At 40.6% G+C, this 19,410-nt stretch overlaps 1 protein-coding gene across 4 annotated transcripts in view; it reads right to left on the reverse strand.

Moving 5' to 3' along the window:
* The window catches only part of LOC109318455 (protein argonaute-1), a 124,413-nt gene that overhangs the window by 21,328 nt on the left and 83,675 nt on the right, over positions 1–19,410 (reverse strand). For all 4 annotated transcript variants that reach the window (XR_002103252.1, XM_019547737.1, XM_019547735.1 and 1 more), the window contains 13 exons: positions 14,721–14,855; positions 11,538–11,625; positions 11,230–11,377; positions 10,267–10,386; positions 8,587–8,709; positions 8,232–8,365; positions 7,549–7,733; positions 7,095–7,254; positions 5,375–5,465; positions 4,205–4,399; positions 3,669–3,803; positions 2,881–2,982; positions 749–948 (listed from right to left, as the gene is read on the reverse strand). Coding sequence is in view for 3 of the 4 variants with exons in the window: in XM_019547737.1 (XP_019403282.1) it covers positions 749–948; positions 2,881–2,982; positions 3,669–3,803; positions 4,205–4,399; positions 5,375–5,465; positions 7,095–7,254; positions 7,549–7,733; positions 8,232–8,365; positions 8,587–8,709; positions 10,267–10,386; positions 11,230–11,377; positions 11,538–11,625; positions 14,721–14,855 (1,816 nt within the window). In the remaining variant the exon portion in view is untranslated. The remainder of the gene's footprint in view (positions 1–748; positions 949–2,880; positions 2,983–3,668; positions 3,804–4,204; positions 4,400–5,374; positions 5,466–7,094; positions 7,255–7,548; positions 7,734–8,231; positions 8,366–8,586; positions 8,710–10,266; positions 10,387–11,229; positions 11,378–11,537; positions 11,626–14,720; positions 14,856–19,410) is intronic.

The raw sequence follows: 19,410 nt of genomic DNA on the forward strand, positions 1-19,410 counted from the left end.
GGGGGTCAAGGGACTTGTGGCAGAGCCCCCCACACAGTGCAGGGCAGTGGGGATTGCCCCCCTGCCCTGCCTGGCAGCAGCTGGTGAGTGGGATTTCACAGTTGCCTTCTGTCAGAACAATTTCACATTACCTACACAATCCTTTTTTTTTTTTTTTTTTAGAGCCAGAAACTGGGCCAGGCACAGCAGCCATAAGGGGGGCTGGGGTCCTCCCATGGTTCTCTCTCCCATCCTCCAGCCCCCTACTTACCAGCATGGAGTCTGGGTCCAGTTCCCTGCGGCAGCGAACAGGGACTGCCCAAATCTCTCCAAATCTTTTCCGAATCGATTCGGAGAGCTTCAAATAGATTTGGACCTTTTAATTGGTTTCCTGATTCGATTCAGTTCAGATTTGGAGATTTGGCCACTGAAATCGGGCCGAATCTCCTCCGAATCAAATCAGCACCCAAAGCTTCACACAGCCCTATTGGGAACCACTGCCCTAGCCAGCCGGTTCAGCATCTATATGTGCTGCTGCGCACAAAAAAAATACTCCTCCGTGCAGTTTGTTTTGTATGCCCTAACAGGGGTGCAAATGCAGACGCTGAGACATTTACTGCACAGCTAATTAGCCAACTGCGTAGTAAACGTCTCGTGTAGATGCGCCCAGTTTGTACTATCTAGGGTCAAAAGGTCTAAACGCTCAACAAAATATATTTTGGGTAGAGGGCTCAACTGAGATAAAGCCTAACACTTGTGCTTTTATTACCTGTCATGTTCTTTGTCCACAAGATGGTATCGTGCTCTGAATGCTACCAGATGAGCATAATAGGCTGGTGCGGGTATAGAAACAGATCGTGTGCAGCGCACATATGTGTGGCAGAGCTGGTAAGTCAGCAGCTGAAGTTCATCTGCAGTAAAACAGTTATCATCCCACAAAACATGATAGTGTGAGGGACGGCTGGTACCCTATGGAAAAGGGAACATCAGTTCACTTGTCTGATGGCTTCATATGCATCAAATTAGATTTTGATCTACATGATGATTTAGTCTGACTTCCCAAACAACACAAGCCACTCATTTTACTTGCAATTCCTACATCAACAGTGAAAGTTATAAAGATCTGTAAAGACTGAACAACATTACATAAATTGCTCCAAAAGTCGATTGCTGTCACTTAGAAACGTACATCCTTTTCCTACTCTGAACTTGTCAAGCTTCTGCTTCCACCCAGCTGATCTTGTCATCTTCCATCCCCGACATTAAGCGAGCCCTCAATCAGAAGTTTCTTACCAATAAAGGTATTTGTACTGTGATCAAGCCACCTCTTATCCTTCTTCTGGATAAACTAAAAACTGAGCTTTTGTGTCTCATTACAGAGACAAATAACCTTTGTTGCTTTTCTCTGTACTCTCACCTGGCTTTCAAGAACCGTTAAGTAGCAGCACTAGAAAAGGATGCAGTATTACAGGAGCAGTTTAATTAATGCCAGATACACTATTAACATCTTCCTACTTTCACTCAGTATCTCCCATTCAAGAATCAATATTGACCCTGGCCACCACATTAAGCTGGAAGCACATGTTCATTTGGTCATCCACCAGTATCTTTATCATTCCCATATTCCGGTCCTCTCATCTTTACCTGCAAGGAACTGTCATTTTTTCAGTTTACTGACAGATATGTCTGGGACACTTAAATAGGAGGTCACTGAAACCTCACTAGAAATTCCTTTGTTAAATGATGCCCCATTTACTGCTACTTTGAAAATGTTAACTGGTTCTGAATCCATGGGATATGCTACACTGATGCTTCTTAAACCAGAATGTATTTTCAATGGTCCTATGACAAGACCTTATAGAATTTTCAGAGTATTGTGTCAAGTTACTTTCTTCAAATTTATCTCAGAAAAAAGATACCAACAAGTTCAATAAACCTTATTTTTCCATAAAATACTACTGAATGAATGAGATCAAACCAACAGTTAAAGGATTAAACAAATTTAAATCATTTTAGGCTATTGCCTAAGCAGATGACATGCTAACCAGTCTATCATTAGTGATTTTGCCTTTTTTTTTTTTTTCATGAGAGCACAAAGTTTTTTTCCCTACTCGTCATCTGCAATTTCTCTGTCTCAAGATGTTGACATTCTGCTATGAATGAATGAAGGGAATTCACATTTAAGTACAGTATTCTTGTCAGAACGCGTCTCACAGTGTTAAAATTAGTACCAACCGCATATGAAGCTGGTTCTATTTTGCTTCAGATGAGATAGTTTTTCATCCCTTCAAAAAAAATTTTGGAGTGAACACCAGCAAGTATTTTTGGTGGACTTGTTTGCCTATAAATGCCACAAATCTATATACGTACATATAAACTAAGGCTCGTCAGAGCAGCTGAACCCTTGGAAAAGTCAAAAAGATAGAGTATGTCCACAGCACTCTGCCAAAATAGCCTGTAGTCCAGGCACAAATTTCACAGATGTACAAAACAGACCTTGGAAGAGTTTACCTTCTTCTACTTTCATATATATTGATGTCATTTTACTCATTAAACTGGATACCCACTGTACTGCTGGCATAACCGTCAAGCTGCTGGGTTCCATTTGCATATCCTACCATTTACTAATTTCCAACATGGTTCAATTTCAGGATTAAAATCTAAATCCCCAAATAAAAACAGCTTCATTTTATTATAGCTATATATGTGTTAATATATTATTTTACTTTCAAATTAAGTTAAGGACCTCATACGAAGACAACATGAAAACTTCACCAGTGGAATCTTTTAGTGAATCGCTTTTACAACAAACAAGATTCCCAGCTCTTAGATAAGCACAGACTGGGGGGAGGGGGGGTTGCCAAAATATCATCTATTAATTTATGAAGGAAGGAATCCTACCTGTATTCCAGCATGGCTACAGAGGTAAAAATCAAACTCATATGGATGTGTAATGTCCGTATCTACAGTTGTTCCAGCTGGAATGTTGCCACTTCTTCCAACCTAAGAAAGAATAAAGAAAAATATTCACTAGACCATTTCGGAAAACAAGCGAGTGTACTTGTACCATCAAAAAAGAACACTGTTTTGTTTGCAGCACTCAATGAATCACCTGTACGCTCTCTTGGAAAACGAGGGTCAATATAGTAATACAGGATATTTGATTTCCCTCTCTCCAAAGCTGAACAAGCTGCAATCACAGCACTTTCAGATATTCCTACTCTGAAGAACAAGTAGCTGAACATTTATGTTTTGATCTGAGTGCCCATCCAGTCTGTATTAGATCAGACAAGGAAAGCTAACTGACATAATGCCCTTTTTAGTTTCATATGTATATTCTCTGGTATTTGTGATTTTGGTACAAACCAGTAGCAAATGTTGTTTAAAAGGATATTAGCATTGTCTTATTGAAACTAATTTACTGCCACAGCACAATACGTCTCTTGAATGTCTGTAATTCTAAGACACATTCACTAGGGCCAGATGGAGTGGTAAAGCTGATGCTGATACAAGAAAAATGCTGTTTTCAAGTAAGATGGAAGAGCTCATACTTCGCACCTATCAATCCAGAGCATCTCCTCTGAATCCAAGGAAGCACGAAACGTTCCGGTAGTTTTTGTCAAACTCGCTGCAAATATTTTCTCTACCTGTTCATGCACATAGCTACTTGGTAATAAACTAGAAGTTACCCTTTCTGTTCTGTCAGCACAGAACAATCGTGTGTGATGTCGTTTCTGCACTACGATATAAGTTATTCCAGGCTGGTAGTCTTTCTCCAAACTGATGCAGGCCTCTCTAATTGCTAGCAGCTCATAATACAAAACCTAAAAACAGAGAAACAAAATGGTTTAGCTGACTCTCACAATGTATTCCATACAGCATGTTTATAGCTTGTACAAGTTGTTCTCAACTGTCTCCAGTCTATTATGAAATTCAGATTTGAAAGAAAATCTATATCACTTTCCTGTCTGTAAGTAATTGGCTTCCCATTCAGAGAATGTTTTTGTCCTATTACAACACTGAGTATGGACGGAGGAAAGTAAGGCTTTTGACTAATCTCCACCTTTTGGGAATTTCTTATGTACATAAAGAGAGGTTAACGTGGTGCTAAGACATCTAAGTTATACTGCTTTGAGTTAATCACAGTTCCAGTTTTTATACATGGATCAAACAAACATTCCTCAATCCAAACCCTGCTAGAGTAAAAGACTTTAAGCATAATGACCTGTCGAAACTGTCCTTCAGAGACTCCATCCCGGTAGAAGATGATACGTGTGGGTTTGAACCGTGTTGACTTGTAGAACTGGATGAGAAGTTCTCTAACCATGGAGGCTAAATCTTGTATGATCTCCTGCCGGGGTCTTTGAACTCTCACTGTGGCACAATACCTGCTTGGATGAGCATCCATGCTACCTACAACCTACAGGTTAAAGCATAAACATAAAAATAAAAAGGCTAAGAGGTCCTGTCTACAGGGAAATGAGAAAGAACAAGTTAAGAGGAAAAGGTTAAATGATTTCATATAAAGGTTTGATTTGAAGATAATGAAACCAGGTCATTTAAGTTTGTTGTAAGTTGTGGGTTTGAAGTCCTGACACTCTTATGGAAAAGGATGAACCTTGCCCTTTATAACATGTACAGAAAGAGTATTTGCCTCAAAATTGCTCTTTCCCTTTTCTTTCTATTCCCTTCTTAGTAAAGCTGAGAAGATACTTTTTCTTGGCTCATAACTGGAATTTAAATGTTCCTCCTCAGGAAGGATCATTGGCTATTATTGTTATCGCTGGCTCTATTTTTCGCTCAATTTAGACACACCATTCTTTAGAAAGCAGAGGTAGCCTTCCTAAGAAGCAAATAAACCTAGCCTGTGAAACATCAGACAGTGTAACAGGAGGGCATCATTACCGTATGACTGTCTTAAGATCTCACCCTAAAACCATCTCAATTTTGCCAGGCCAAAAGTAAGAAAATTACTAAAGACTGCTCTGTTAACACCTCTCTCTTCAAGCCCTTTTTAAAATTCTAAAAGACAGTGGTGATAACTGTCAGACTGAATATTAGAAGAAAATTTAAAGCACTTACAATTGAGTTACATTTTCTTGAAGACAACCCATTCAGTGAACATCCCTCCTTACCTTATGGTCAAGTATTTTAAAATGCTAAAAAGCATTAATCAGAAGTCTCAAGTCTTACTTTTCCTGTAAAGCACCCATAAGATTTCTGGCAATTAAACTGGAAATGTATACATACAACTGGAAGACACAGTGGAAATAAATGCCATGAAAAAGATCAGAGAGTTAATTTATAAAATTTCAGTCCTCAAATGTAGCTGTATTTTCTAGCCTGATCTTTTTATAACAAATTAATAAAACTAAACCAGTATAACAGGACTCACAGCAGCAATGGAAGGCTTCTTTCCATCCCCAGCAGGTGGATGAGTGACATCTGCTCCCAAGAAGATCACTGGTTGTTGGAACACAGAAGGTCTTTAAAAAAAAGTGACAAGTCAACCTTGCACCAACCATTCACCTACTAAATTGCTCAGTCCTGGATTTTCTCTGAATTCACAACAGGATCCAGAGGGAGAAGACAGTTCTACCAACTACTCAGAAGACTAACTTTCAACAAGGAAATCAGTATTAAGCAAGTTGTTGAGAATTTCTGAGCAATACCATCACCATTCCAAAATACATCAGTTTACTTACAACTGGACTACAAAGAAGTTTGCTTAAGAGCCACCACCTCACATTAAACGTACATTTCCTAAAAAGGCATTATTATTAATCACGGCGGCTATGGTAATGCCTCACGGCATTCAAGAACCAAGTCCTCCATTGTGCCCAACACTGTGCAAATATTACAAACACTGGCTCAAATGTAGTTACAGTGTGCATGCTATTCTGGGTGGCACTTCATGAAAGCAAGATGGCACATTAAACTCTCACTACGCATTCTTATAGTCACTTGAGACTAGACTATAAGACTTCATATTAATTTTGTTCCCTAAATCTGGCCCAGTGCTTTTCCAAAAATTTCGAGACACATTCTTCAAGGCTTTAATTTAAAAAAACTGTTCTGTGCCAGTACATTACCGTCTGCACCGTTCACAGTTCCACTCTTTTAAAAGAAATCTGCCCTCATAACACTTGGGGCCAGAAAGGGAGACTGTCCAGGCTCCAGGGTAGATACTGTTGCCATCTTCTCCGTGCAAGAAGCACAAGAGTATATATGTCATACTAGCGACCTGTCCAAGTGAGCTCTCATTGGGAAAATCAGTGATATACTAGACCAGGGGTGGGCAAAATATGGCCCACCACGCCATTCTATACGGCCCGCGGCACCCCTAAAAACGTTTAGAAAATTAATCTCTCTCTGCCCCTGGCTGCCTGTCGTGCGGCCCTCGATGGCTTGCCAAAACTCAGTAAGCGGCCCTCCACCCGAAATAACTGCCCACGCCTGTACTAAACTGCAGATCAAGGGAGGCAGTAGAAACCTAGACACTCAAGCAATTAAAAAAAAAAAAAAATTGGGATAAAGCACTGGAATAATAAATCATCCTGCCCAGAAGGATGAACTCTCTCTTGTTACATAGAAGAAGATAAATCCTTATGATACATGCTGTACCCCTACTAATAGCACACAGAACCAGTGTGGTCTTAGTTCTGTGGGATCCTAAGTTTCTATTACGAGAGCCACCAGAGATGACATTTTTACTTATTTATTTGATTTATATGCTGCCCATCCCAAAAAAGCTCACGGTGGCTTACAAGAGAAACAGAAAACTTATAAAATAGGAGAATGACACAACATTTCCATTCAAAAGGCAACACCCTCTTATCACTCACTGCATGTATAGCATAGTGGTCCAACACCCAGGTGGGGGGACTGGTTTACCAGCTTTCTGCTTAGAGACTAAATTAATTTTGACACCTACTGAGGATGATGCAATGCTTCACCTCTCCCTTACCATACCTGAAAAGAAGAAACCTGAAGTCACTGGCAAATCAGGATATTTTGCCAATGGAAGCACCACTGGTCCCACAGAGAACACATGCCAAACTTAAAACCCTCCAAAATCAAGTCCCAAAGCAACCCTCACTAAAAGAGATTCTTACCGTTGATGAGGTACAAGGATGTTGTTGATTCCTCCTAGTTTAACATTAATCTTTAGGCACAGGTTGGAGAGAGTCTGTGGAGATGTTTTTATGACATTCTTGACTTGAACACACTGTGTGGCCATTCCCAACAGTGTATCTCCCACACGCTTCACCTCCGCTAAGAAGCAAGCATTAAGTTAATTTTTAATACACCAGAGACAAGTATTTAAATGTCTGAAATACAAGCAAAGATTAGAACTTAGCCAAAGCCACCGTACTTCAAATTTACACTCCGTCTTGTTAACTTCTCAAGAACTACATGCCCTGACCCCTTTCTCATTCAGTGCCACTTAAGACAAAGCGCTTGGTTTCAGATGTCTAGGAGGATAGTCCTCTAGACTTTACCAACTGAGCAGCAAAGACGTTGCTAGAACACTTGAGCCAAGGTGTCTGTCCTTTGATACTCCCTTACCATACACAGGCGTTTTCCCTGGCAGGATAACGATGATGAGCTGGAGCCCCGAGTAGGTGTTCTTGAGGTGCCGGAACATGGGCTCCACACTGTCTGCCCCCTGTGCATATTTACAAAAGCATGGCTGGCCTTGGATTGGCATTCCTGCATCCTTGGAGATTTTGCGTAGTTGGTCTGTAAAACCCCTAGTGAAAGAGTGAAGTTTACTGAGTTTCAGCAGCGGCATCCATAACAAACAGGCGAAGCGGAGGAAGACATTTTACGTAAGGCTAGTAAAAACAGTTTAAATAAAAAAAATGTGGAGTGCAGAGGGACTTTTAAGATAGTGTGTGATGCTATTTTGAGGCTCTTGCCATTCTTATACCATCGTACAAGAAGGAACAGATTTAGGGAGCTTTAGGACTCTCCAGCCATACAGAGAACTGGATTACTTCCTGTTCCACTGTGGCTACCACACAGCAGGAAAACCACTTGATAGGTATCCTTGCAGAACTTCAATTGCAAAGGTAATAGATTTTTCCTAGGTCCAGCATGGAAGAGAAGACATTTCAAGTTATAAACAAATACCCTTCAGCATTAAAACTAGGATAAAATGGGCATTGTGCTGAGTCCCGGGTTAGAATTTTGAACATTACAGATTCACTGAAAGAACAGTCCAGTGTCTAAACTATGACATGCCTTACTTTAGTATTTCTTCTCTGCATTGTCTCTGAGTTGCAAAGCAAGCTATGGCCCACATTTTGATCTCAACACCAGTGTGAAATTGTTTCCCTCGCATATCCCATACTCCATGGCTGGGGGTAGCCACTGTTCGATTCTGTGGAGATTAAAGAAACACTCTGATGTTCAAGTTATCAGAAGAGGAAAAAAACCCTACATTACTTTCTATTTTAGGAAAACATCCCCAACATACAGCTTGAGCTCTGATTCTCTGCACTATGCATAAGGAAACTGAGCTGGCCCAAAGCTTCAGTAATAGGAGTAATGCTGTTACTTGTATGGTTGACAAAGGGGAAAAATGGAAAACTAAAGTCTCACCCGTCCTCCATATTGCAACATTGGAGCTGGAAGCACACGTCCTGTCACATGGGCCATCTCATCTCGAACTTTGAACTGAAACTCTTGAACGAACGGATCTGCATCATAGTTAGCACTTCTTACCTGAAGAAAGGATAAGTTTCCATGTTACACTAAAAGTGAACAGAATTCCTATATCTACAAGTGTTCTGGAAAACTTTCCCCTTTTCGTTACCTTAACTTTTTTAAACACTACTCACCCAGCTCTATTAGCCAAAATCCATCCAACTCCACCTCCCCCCACAGAATGAGACAACTTAGGCATTCTCTTATTATCCAAACACCCATAACCCAACTTTTGCCTTTGCCTCTGGTTTAAACGTACTATGCTGAGCTATATTTAATATAATTGACAATGCTGCTGCAAAGTAGATTTTAAGTAATCTGATTCTTTCCCTAGAATGCCAGCCTTAAACACATTTTGATCTCGCTACTGCAGGGATTGGCAACCTTCAACCTGCAGACATGGGGCTTGGGTAGCATTTAGCAAAGGGTGGGGCTTCAGCAGCAACTGATTTCTCTGTACTAATGTGGGGAGAAGTGGCAGCCGTTGGAGCTCTCTCTCCTCGTGCCACTGTGGGGAGAAGCAGTGGCAGTGGCTGACTCCTAGTGTTCACCTGCCTGCCTCTAATGAGAGGCTGGGTCATTCCTGCCTGCAGCCTGAAAAGGTTGCTGACTGCTGATCTGCTGAATCGTGCTTGCAGGTTTCACAAGCGGTTTTTCTACCATTAAAAAAAAATTCTCTTTATGCATTTAATGCATTAGAAAGTTTGAAAGTGGCCCTCTGGAGGCACAGACCATTGGTAATGTCATGTTTACTGAGAATATTAATCAAAACAGGCCTTTTTCCCATCCTTAGCTGAGGGGGAAATTGTCCAGGAAAATACAGCTGCTTTCAGATCTCCATGAAGGTCAGCACTCTGGAGAGAGTACTGCATATTAGTTTTTTTGGCATCTTTCAGGGAAGTCTTATTCTACCCTTAAACGAAATTTCTCAGTTGGTCAGTTCAAAGGCACCTTCTCCAGACTGTTTTTTTTAGTAATGCTACTCAAATAAAACCAAATATTTCCAGTATTTTATGTATCAACAGTTCCAAGCAAGGAAAATGCTGATGTTTTAGAAGGCTGGTTGGTCAGACAGGAGGGAAACAGGACTGTCAAGTCAAGGTACCATGGGGCCTATAGTAAGAAAGGTAGTTTATTAGCTAAAATACTAGCTGGTGATATGGTAGACAAAAAAATTAATTTCCTGTTCTGCTACAGGCATCTTGCATAATAGGCAAATCATTTAGGTCCAGACCCTGCAGTCACCTAAACACCTCCGAGATTTTGATCCTTGGTGTTGTTACTGTCTTCCCAAACTCTGTCCCAACAGAGATAATAAGGCTGCCCTATACCACAAGACTGCTGGCATGCGTGTTAGACATTACAAGGTATACCAATGTTACAGGAATCGGGGCAGATAGGGAACCTGAATCAATTTACATACATTAATTCTCAGACCATTCTTGTGAGACAGTTTATAAGAATCTATAAAACAAGCATAATAAAGACAAAAATGAAGGGCCCTATCTGATACATGCCAAGCATGCGTTCAACTGTTAAGCCCCAAGGAATCTCTATTCTAAGTTAGGAACTAACCAATCTACTAATTTCTTCTTGTCTGTCTGGGGCAGATCTTGCAGTTGCCTTTATCATAGTTGATGTTTGATTGTCAGTTAGCTTCTTGATACATCGCTGGCCTGCCACAATATTACATACCTTAAAAGAAAAAGAAGGAAGTCAGGTACCAGTGCAGTTTTGTAGCCTCTCTTATAACACAGCCATGCAGTCACTATGTAAAAATCTGAGCAGTGTGGTAGAACAGTTCAGGCATCTTGCTATGAGGACAAGCCACCCTCTGGATTCACACTGAAAACCATCCTCCCGTATTTAGCTTAGCTGTACAATGTGCACCCGTGGGTATTTGGGCTGAGGAGTTGGGGGATGCTAGCCACTGCACACAGCTGTGTCAGCTAGCCATTAGAGCTTGCTTTTAATAATGCTAACTGGACAAGTCACATGGACTTCAGTGGATCTTTGACTCAAAAAAATCTAATGCATGCATGTTAGGGGATACTAAAACAGGTGGTTCATTGGAACTTACATCTGCCTGCTCCTATAGCAATATAAACATAGCAAAACCACTGCAACTTTAACTGTTTCATGCAGGATTAAAGTTACAGCAATTTAGCTTACTTGTATTGCTACAGGAGCATGAAGAAGCACGCAGATGCAACAGTTGCATCATAACAGCTGATGCCTGCTTCTCTGGGACAAGTTCTCCTCCCCTTTTAAAGTAGTTAAAAATTCTGTACGCCTCTTGCCTGTTATTCTTAATGAAAATCAGTTTAAGGGCTGTGATCATAGTATATCAGCATAGCTTCTCTTTTCTTTTAAAAAAAAGCTTAACCCCCCACTATAGGAAGCCCATGGCAACAAAAGCATGAAGAAAATGAGTAATTATACATATATGCTCTACTGTTTTTATTGCACAACATACAGCTTGCTAACACTTGGAAAAAAGATGGTTGTATTAATAGGACACTAATTTATTTGAATTACTTCTAAAGGCAGGTAGGTGTGTTTCTGTTCCTGTCCCACTTGCAGGCAAGGAAGATGAGGGTATTTCAACTGGAGGTTATACTTCTCTCTGAAGTACTGTGCTACTGTTCTCTCCACAGTCTGACCATTTTCTAACTGTAAAGGGAAGCTGGGAAGACAGCACAAAAGTATTAGTCAAGATATTACTGAAAGTTTAGTTGCCAACTACTAGAACACCCAAAACGATTATGGAAAAAAAAAAAGCAGTCTCTTTACACACTTAACGTTATGGCACGTTACTGCATGTTCACTGTTGTGACAAATCTTACGTTTGATGACTGGCAGGTCTCCTCGTTACATTACAAACACGGTATTTCCGTCTCATTGTTCCACAATGAGTCACTTCAACCTTCAGACCTGCATGAAATCAACAAGAGAAGCTGATGTTATATAATAACTACACCTAATTCCTCTACATATGAGATGCATAATCTTTCCAATAAGTGAGCATGTTAGTACCAAGCATCTTGGAGTAGCAAACAGATTCACAGCTCTTAATGTGCAGTGTTAGTAGTGACCAATGTTCTTAAAACATTTGGCATTTAATTCACTGTCATTTGATTTCTGAATATTCAGGTATTTTTAAATATTTTGAATGGTAAATCATCATAGATTAGGCTCTTTTCTTTGAAGTATGTTTTAATGGTTGGGATTCTTTCACAGTAATTTGCATTTCCTGTTGCAGCCATTTCACTAACTTAGAGATATGAGATTTCTCATGAAGACTGAAACCTGAGTTCAAAGCAGTCTTCAGTGGATGGTTTTAACTCACTGCAAAACACTATTTTCCCATTGTGACCAATTTCAATGCACCACAGGACTACAAAAAAAACAAACAAACAAACAAAAAAATCACACCTATACCATTTAACAGTTTAAAAGTTGCCCACTTCAACGACATCTGCCTGCTTTAGTTAATGCAATATTTAGCCCACAGTTTGCTTTAGTTTCACTGAACCATCAGGTTTCTGAAACTGATGTTTCATTTTCAGGTCCTCACCTATCCAAAATCAGAAAAAACGTTCTTTAGATATCAATGGCGTCCTTGCTCTATGCACCTTAGAACCCTGCTACACATTCAAATTAAAGCTAGACAGAAATCAGCTATGAAGTTGTTACACATTTTCAAACACTAACTTTGAAGCAGGTTGGCTCATTTTATAGCTCAATGGACATTTTTATGGCATGATAATTACTTTGCACGTGTGGCCAGTACAAATTTATTACATGATTAACCAGCTAATTCAGGGACGGGCAATTATTTCAGCTGGAGGGATGCTTAACGAGTTTTGGTGAGCCCTTGAGGGCCACAAGGATAGCCCTACCCCTTGATGGGTGCTCCACCCCCTAACCCTTGCCCCTGGAATTCCCTCCCCTTGCCCCAGAATTATTGCTTTGGGCGGAAGGGTCATCTTGAAACCAGAAAACAAACAAACAAACAAATCACATGCTTAAAAAATAAAAGAAAGAAAGAAAGAAAGAAAAAAACAATCAAACATTTACTATAACTTATTTTAATTTTCTTTTAAAAAATATTTTGTCCTTATTTGTGCGTTTGCATAGCGTATCTAGAGGTGATTGCATAATAGCTCAGAATACAGCCTTACTCTTGTATAATGTGTGTGAGTGGGGTGGGGGGTAAGGGGGTATATGGTTATGGGGAGTGGGTGTGTGGGGTGTGGGTACGGTGTGTAGGGGAGGACAGAAGGTAAATGGTTGGGGTGGGGGTGTGCAGGAGGACGTGCATGTGTGTAGGGTTATGATAGGGGTGTGGATGCTGTAGGAGGCTGTTGGTGTGTTTAGGGGTATGGTGCAGGGTTATGGAAGTGTGTGGGTGTGTTTAAGGGTATGGTGGAGGGTGGGTGTGTGGGGGGGTTGTCCTTTGAGTTCCTGGATTGAGAGAGTCCCTGGAGCTCCACGTGGTGGCAGCAAGTTGGTCCAGCCCCACCTGGCCCAATAGTGCCCCTGTCCCAGTCCCCAGCTGCATGTGGTGGCAGCGTGCAGGGCCAGCCCTACCCAGCCCCATAACATGCAGCTCCTGCGCTTTTGCCCGAGTCCCTAGCCACACATGGTGGCAGCGTGCTGGGTCAGCCCCACTGTCCCCATAACGTGTAGCTCCTGTACTCCTGCCCGAGTCCCTGGCCACAAGTGGTGGCAGCATGGAGAAAAAACCCTCGTCTTGGATTTGAGTAAATACGGCAATATTGACAAATGAGAGGGTTGTACCGATGCTGTAGCCAGGATGGTCCAGGATATGAGGGGGAAGGGTTTTCATAGGTGATACTTTTTTGGACTAATTGCATGTTTGGTGTAGATTTACAAAAGATTTCGAATGCAGGTCAAAGTAATTTTTCAGTGCTTTCTTATAGTGGCTATTCTTATTATGAGAAACATGAAGCACATGAAGTAAACTGAAAGTTGATCACTGTCCAATTAAATAGTGTACATTCTGATAGTTAAAAAGGAGTCATGACTTCCAAAATGTGTTAAAAGGTAATTAAAAAAATATGTTTTAATTGTACCAGCACAGATTTGCAACCAGATGTACAGTACTTATACTTTTTAAACTAACTGGTAGAGAGAGTGTACTCCAGCACCTAATGACAGAACAGTCTCAAGAGGGGATTTTCCTGAAGCTCCTAAATGGTTACATCCTTTCTGCAATTATACTAAGCACCAAACTGGAAGGAAATGGTGGGGGGGTCAGGAGGAGGAAGGGAGAAAGCCATCAATGACTGTCTTTAGGAGGTGGAAGTGAGGAAGGGGGTAAATCAACATTTGCTCTGCTTCAGTAGTTAAGCAGCAGGAGGCCTATAAAGAGTCAGTGGAACACAGTACTGATAGTCTCTTGAAAAGGGTCAGCTCTCCAGCAGCGTTGCTGCTCCAGTACAGATAACATTGGTTATAAAACAGTAATCTAGTTGCCCCTTTAAACTAGTAAGAGTATGCAGAGTATTATATCTTTGGATTTTTGAAAGACTGCAACCATCCATGTAATATATTTGTTTTGGATCTTGTATTGGTAAAACCTGCAGTGTTTTTAGCATGGTCCTAAAGGAGTGGTGCTCACAGTTTTAACCCTGCAGCCCAAAAGAATGATGTTGAGCCTTGTGCCACCTCTGCCTAGCCAGGATCAGGCTCTGGGGCTCCACTCTCCCCCTCACGTGCCAGGAGTGGGCTCTATACTGTCCTGTGTGCTCAATCCAGCAGTCTGAGCCATGGCCTGTGGGGTTCTCCACAAATTGATATGGGGGGGGGGGTGTCCTGGGGGCCAGATGACACAACACCAGGGACTGTATTGGGCCCATGGGCCAGGGGTTGAGCACCCCTTCCCTAAAGTAATGCAACAATATCAATATCCATTTTGAAATTTTCAGTTAGTGTCCCTTCAGCAGCCCAAGTGCATAACACACATGTTGTTCCGTAACGGTTAAAAATAATTTTCTACTTACCCTTTATCTCTTTGGTGAATTTTACCCGATGAGAATCAGTCAGAGGCCTTGGTTGTTCATCAATGTTATGAATGTCGAGAACTTCACACATGAACTGAATTACTGGTTGTGCTTTATAGAAGGCAGTGGCAGAAACTAGAGAGAGGGAAAACAAACCATCAAGGAAAGAAACAGCCATTTCAGAAAGATGAACAATCAAACAAATTAATTGTTTAAGGCCAAAGTGAGCACCAAGTACATATTTTGCAGCCGTCAAGTTTTCCAAAAACAGGTGAGAAAGTCATGACACTTCAATCTTAGGCAACAGAGAGTCTCACTGGGATTTTAGAGGATGTTTCAGGAAAAACTAATGCTGCTGTGGAAGTGGTGGAATTGCAAGCGACACTTTTGTTTCCCCTCCTAAAAGATTCTGCCTGTAGGAAAAATAAATCGCTCACACTGGCAAGACAATTCAGCGTGACAAGATACGTCAAGTGCAGCACAAATGTGCACCCAAGATATTGCAGGAAAGCAAGGTTAGTTGTGTAGAATTGAAAGGGTTATTTTCCCAGGATTGCTGCTTCTCTTCACAAAAGCAGACTTGAAATGAATGAACTCGTAATTAAAAAGCGACAACAAATTTAGGCACACTAAAAATCCAGCCATGAGCACCATTTTTTGCAGAAGAGGTGCGGTATAAGTCATCGCTCCCTGAAGTTTTTTCAAGTTTTCCACGTGAGGTTTAATTCTAGCGAAATGCACAGTACTAGCAATACCCAGTGCCTAAAAATCTACACCTATGCCCCCAGCTGATACAGTTCCAAGCTTTGCACTGGATGAGTCCTGCCGACAACTGGTTCTCCCGCATCACTTCATCAGCACACCTGAATTCTAACCTGGCAAGTTCCACAAGCCTCAACTCCAGTCCTATAATTTTGCACGTAGTAATCACCTTATGTTCATGTGCATCACCTAACTCAGGTCTCCAGAAGCAAATGAGCATTCAAAGTCCTTTAACTCTGAACTAGTAAGGGAAGCTGTTGACAAACTTAACAGTAAAAATTAACTTGTGGTTTCTGGAAGCATCTTATTTCTGCCAGGGCAGTTTTAAAATACAAGTGAAAAGCTTATAACAATATTCACATGTAACCAAGTGCTATTATAGACATTGATGTCTACATAATTGCCAGTGCTTAGACATAATCAATACAGAGAAACCACCACAGGCATTGAAAAGTTTTGCAATATAGTAAACTGTGGTTATTTCGCTGCTCCAACTGGGCTATATTTAACAGCAAATTACCCAGTAGTGACAATTATCAGGAGCTGGTAATTGGGGAGGTGGTGAAGTGGGGGTCTGCCACGCTGGCACAGATTTGGAACAAGAATGAATGAAGCCACAGAGACTCGTTATTCCACAGGGGAAATTAACCAGTTTACTGCATAAAACCAAGGCTCAACACAGGTGGGGTGCAGAAGTTGCATCTGTTTTTTTATTAATTTATTATACAGAAACATTACAGTTGTAGTGCTTAGCTTTCTTTACAAGGTTAGGAAAGCCAGAATTCAGGTTGCTTGTGAAACATTAACTTGCAGCGCGATGCCTATCTATGATCTGTATGTATGAAATAACCGTTCTCCCCCCACCCCCGAGCAACCTTAACCTGTGCATGCAAAATTGCAACCAAATTTGTTTTTTGCAGTTACAAACAACTGAACACAGGCTCTTAAAGGTGGTATCAAGCAACCTTCGGATAAAAGCAGAGCTGGCAGTTTTGTAATTAACAGCTTTACGTTTGCCCAAAACAGAGTGGAGCCAAAGCAATACACTTCAAGCTTTTAAACAGCAAAAATAATTTGACCTACAAGTAGCTATTTATAAAGATACTGACTCCGATGCATCAAACACACCGAATCTCCACACAAATACAACAAAACATTCTTCAGACATGCGTCACCCCAGCAGGCCGCCAACTTCTGATGACGCACGCTAGCTAACTCCTACAGAACTCGATTACTGAATGAACTAAATAGCTTACGCCCCCCCAACAACTACCAATTCAAGGCTTTGGTTGCCAGAGCAACAAAAATTGTAAAGTAGATGGGAACATATTTTTGAAGGCCACCTTTTATGAGTTAAGTAAATCACAACAAACTCCAATGATCTGATTGCGGCTCTAAGTTTGGAGGTCTCAAACAAAACAAAATGCAACAACCGCCCCCAAAAAACAAACAAACAAACAAACTTTGGTATTAAAACCCCTAAATACTGTTTCTGTTTAGGGATTTCATTTTAATGCAACTCATTTTGTGGCCTATAGACTGCAGGTCTTGTCTAAAAATTAATAATTTCTGCCAAGAGGACAAAATCCAAATCTGATTAAAAGAATTTTTCAGTAGTGTTATGCAAAACGTGGTTCATAAAAAACAACAAAATACAGAGCAGTGTCAAAGCAGACTGAGATGCTTCATCTCAAAAAAGGAGCAGCCTCATTTCATTATGCAGTATATATACTGCTGTGAGAATTAACTAGCATTAGTAAAACTTACGACTTTGCTTTTCAAACAGCTCAGTCAGAACAAACATTGTTAAAAGGTAAAGTTTTAGCAGCATTAACTACATGTACAACAGATTACCCTTCCTTGGTACAGAAGTATATGCCTCCTCTATCCACAGGAAAACTAGTTTTTGATCTACTTCATTATCTAAGAAGTTCAGTATGGAAGAGCATCACACTTATATATTCCCCTCCATAAAACTCAGAATACTCTACTCCATTGTAGACTGCTTGCCTTAATAGGAATAGCCTGACTACTGGGAAAAAAATTCAGCAGAACTTCATAAAATATGTCTTGTATTGGAGATGATCATGATACGGATCTAATTAGACTCAGAGCCTTAGATGGTTAATTTCTCAGTTAACAGCCCCTTTCCTTGAACTAATCAGTAACGTACAATCCAGGAGCTTTGGAGCCTGAAGCCTTCCTTTGCCACAAAGGGAACTCTAACCTAAAAGCATAGGTACCATTTAATAGCGGGTACATTTATCCCACAGTCCTCAAAGCTAATGACACTTACGTAAAGACTGCATATTCTTCTTGTCATGATTTTTGTAATCAGAATAGCTAGAAAGAAAAACTTCTTCATGGAAACAAAGCTTATTAGTACATCATCAGCTGCAAAATGTATGCTTGAATTTGTCTGAAGCGCATTACAATAATAGTTACTAAGGTAAGAAGTATGGGCCTTAATGTGCATCCAAGCTACCCTGAATGCTGTCTCTACTCTCCCATTTAAGGCTGCCTTCTTAATGGGAATAAAATATCTACCAAAGTGACCCTGCTTCTAGCCTAATAAAATACCCGTAGCAAAGGGAATTACTCTCACTAGCCTAGTATTGTGACTAACAACCTATCGAAGCATAGCTGTGATCACATTTTTATTCCTTTTTCAATTTGCATACCCAGTTGGGGGGGAGGAGGAGGGAGGAACTGTCAAAGCTTTGCAATCACTTAAAAAATATACTCGAAACATCTTGGTACAACCCTAGTTATACTGCTCTTATGAAATCAATATCATAATTAAGTGCAAGAAATAAAGGTGCTATTTTAAGTCATGGTTTCCTTTTAGTGTTCGGCTAATAAAGCAAAAAGTTAGCATTACGTATGGTTAACAAAAATCCGAACACACAGCTCTACTCTCGAAGCACAGAGCATCATCTAAGAACAGTCACAGTCTAGGTCGAACTCATTAGCACCACCCCCACACACGTACTTAGCCATCTTCCCTGTTGACCCACGGCTCCACTGTTCAAATGCAATGCAGCTGCTGTGACGCATTTTTAAATATAAGCAGAGACCTCCTGAAATGGTTTATCTAGGGCAGCACTCAAAAGAGAGAAAGCACTGGGATTATATGTACAAAAATATATGTTGCTTAATAATATAAAATGCAGTAGCCCTTCTATTTGGAATATTGTCAGGGCACGTGGTTCACCCCTACTCTGAATATGATGCAGTAATCATGCCTGGAGTTTAAGGAGTTGCAAGTCTTCAGCACAGACGATGACACAAATATGTTTATATGACATGCTGAAAAACTGGCAGATATGGCTTGCAAAGTATTCTCAGGATTTTACAGCACCAGCCACTCTCATCCAGATGCAAGAACAAGAAAAAAGCATCCTCCGTAAAAATAATTTGTTTTTTTTTCCCCGTCTGGGCTGAAGAACAGTTCTGATTAGCCACACAATACAAATCTGAACCAGACTGATGCAAACAAACGTGATCCCTTCATCTGTACTTGATAAACTAGATCAGACATGACAGCTATTTATTTGCACTGAAGTTATAAGGTGGCATACTTTAAAGTGGCTTGTCTATGTATTGACAGCGTTTTCCCACACACCCACAAAAAAACACTCTTCTCTAGCAGAAGCGTCTAGCACATCATAATTAACACTCTTCATTCTTCAGGCAACTATTCTTTGGCCAAGTGCTTACTTGATGGAAAATCCAGACTTGTCAATGCTAGAGATTTCTAAGTCATCTTTGCAGCCAGAGCTGGAAAACTGGCTTAACCAACTCTAACAGAACAGAGCCCGATATTCCTAAATTTAGAGCTGAATGCATTTTTAATGACAAGGAAAATTTTATGGCTGAGAGAAAAGAAAAAAAAAAAAAAAAAAAAAAAAAAAAACAAAAAGCCTCT

This window comes from Crocodylus porosus, unplaced genomic scaffold, assembly GCF_001723895.1.
Source record: "Crocodylus porosus isolate Cpor-Errol unplaced genomic scaffold, CroPor_comp1, whole genome shotgun sequence".
In the NCBI taxonomy this organism is placed as follows: domain Eukaryota; kingdom Metazoa; phylum Chordata; order Crocodylia; family Crocodylidae; genus Crocodylus; species Crocodylus porosus.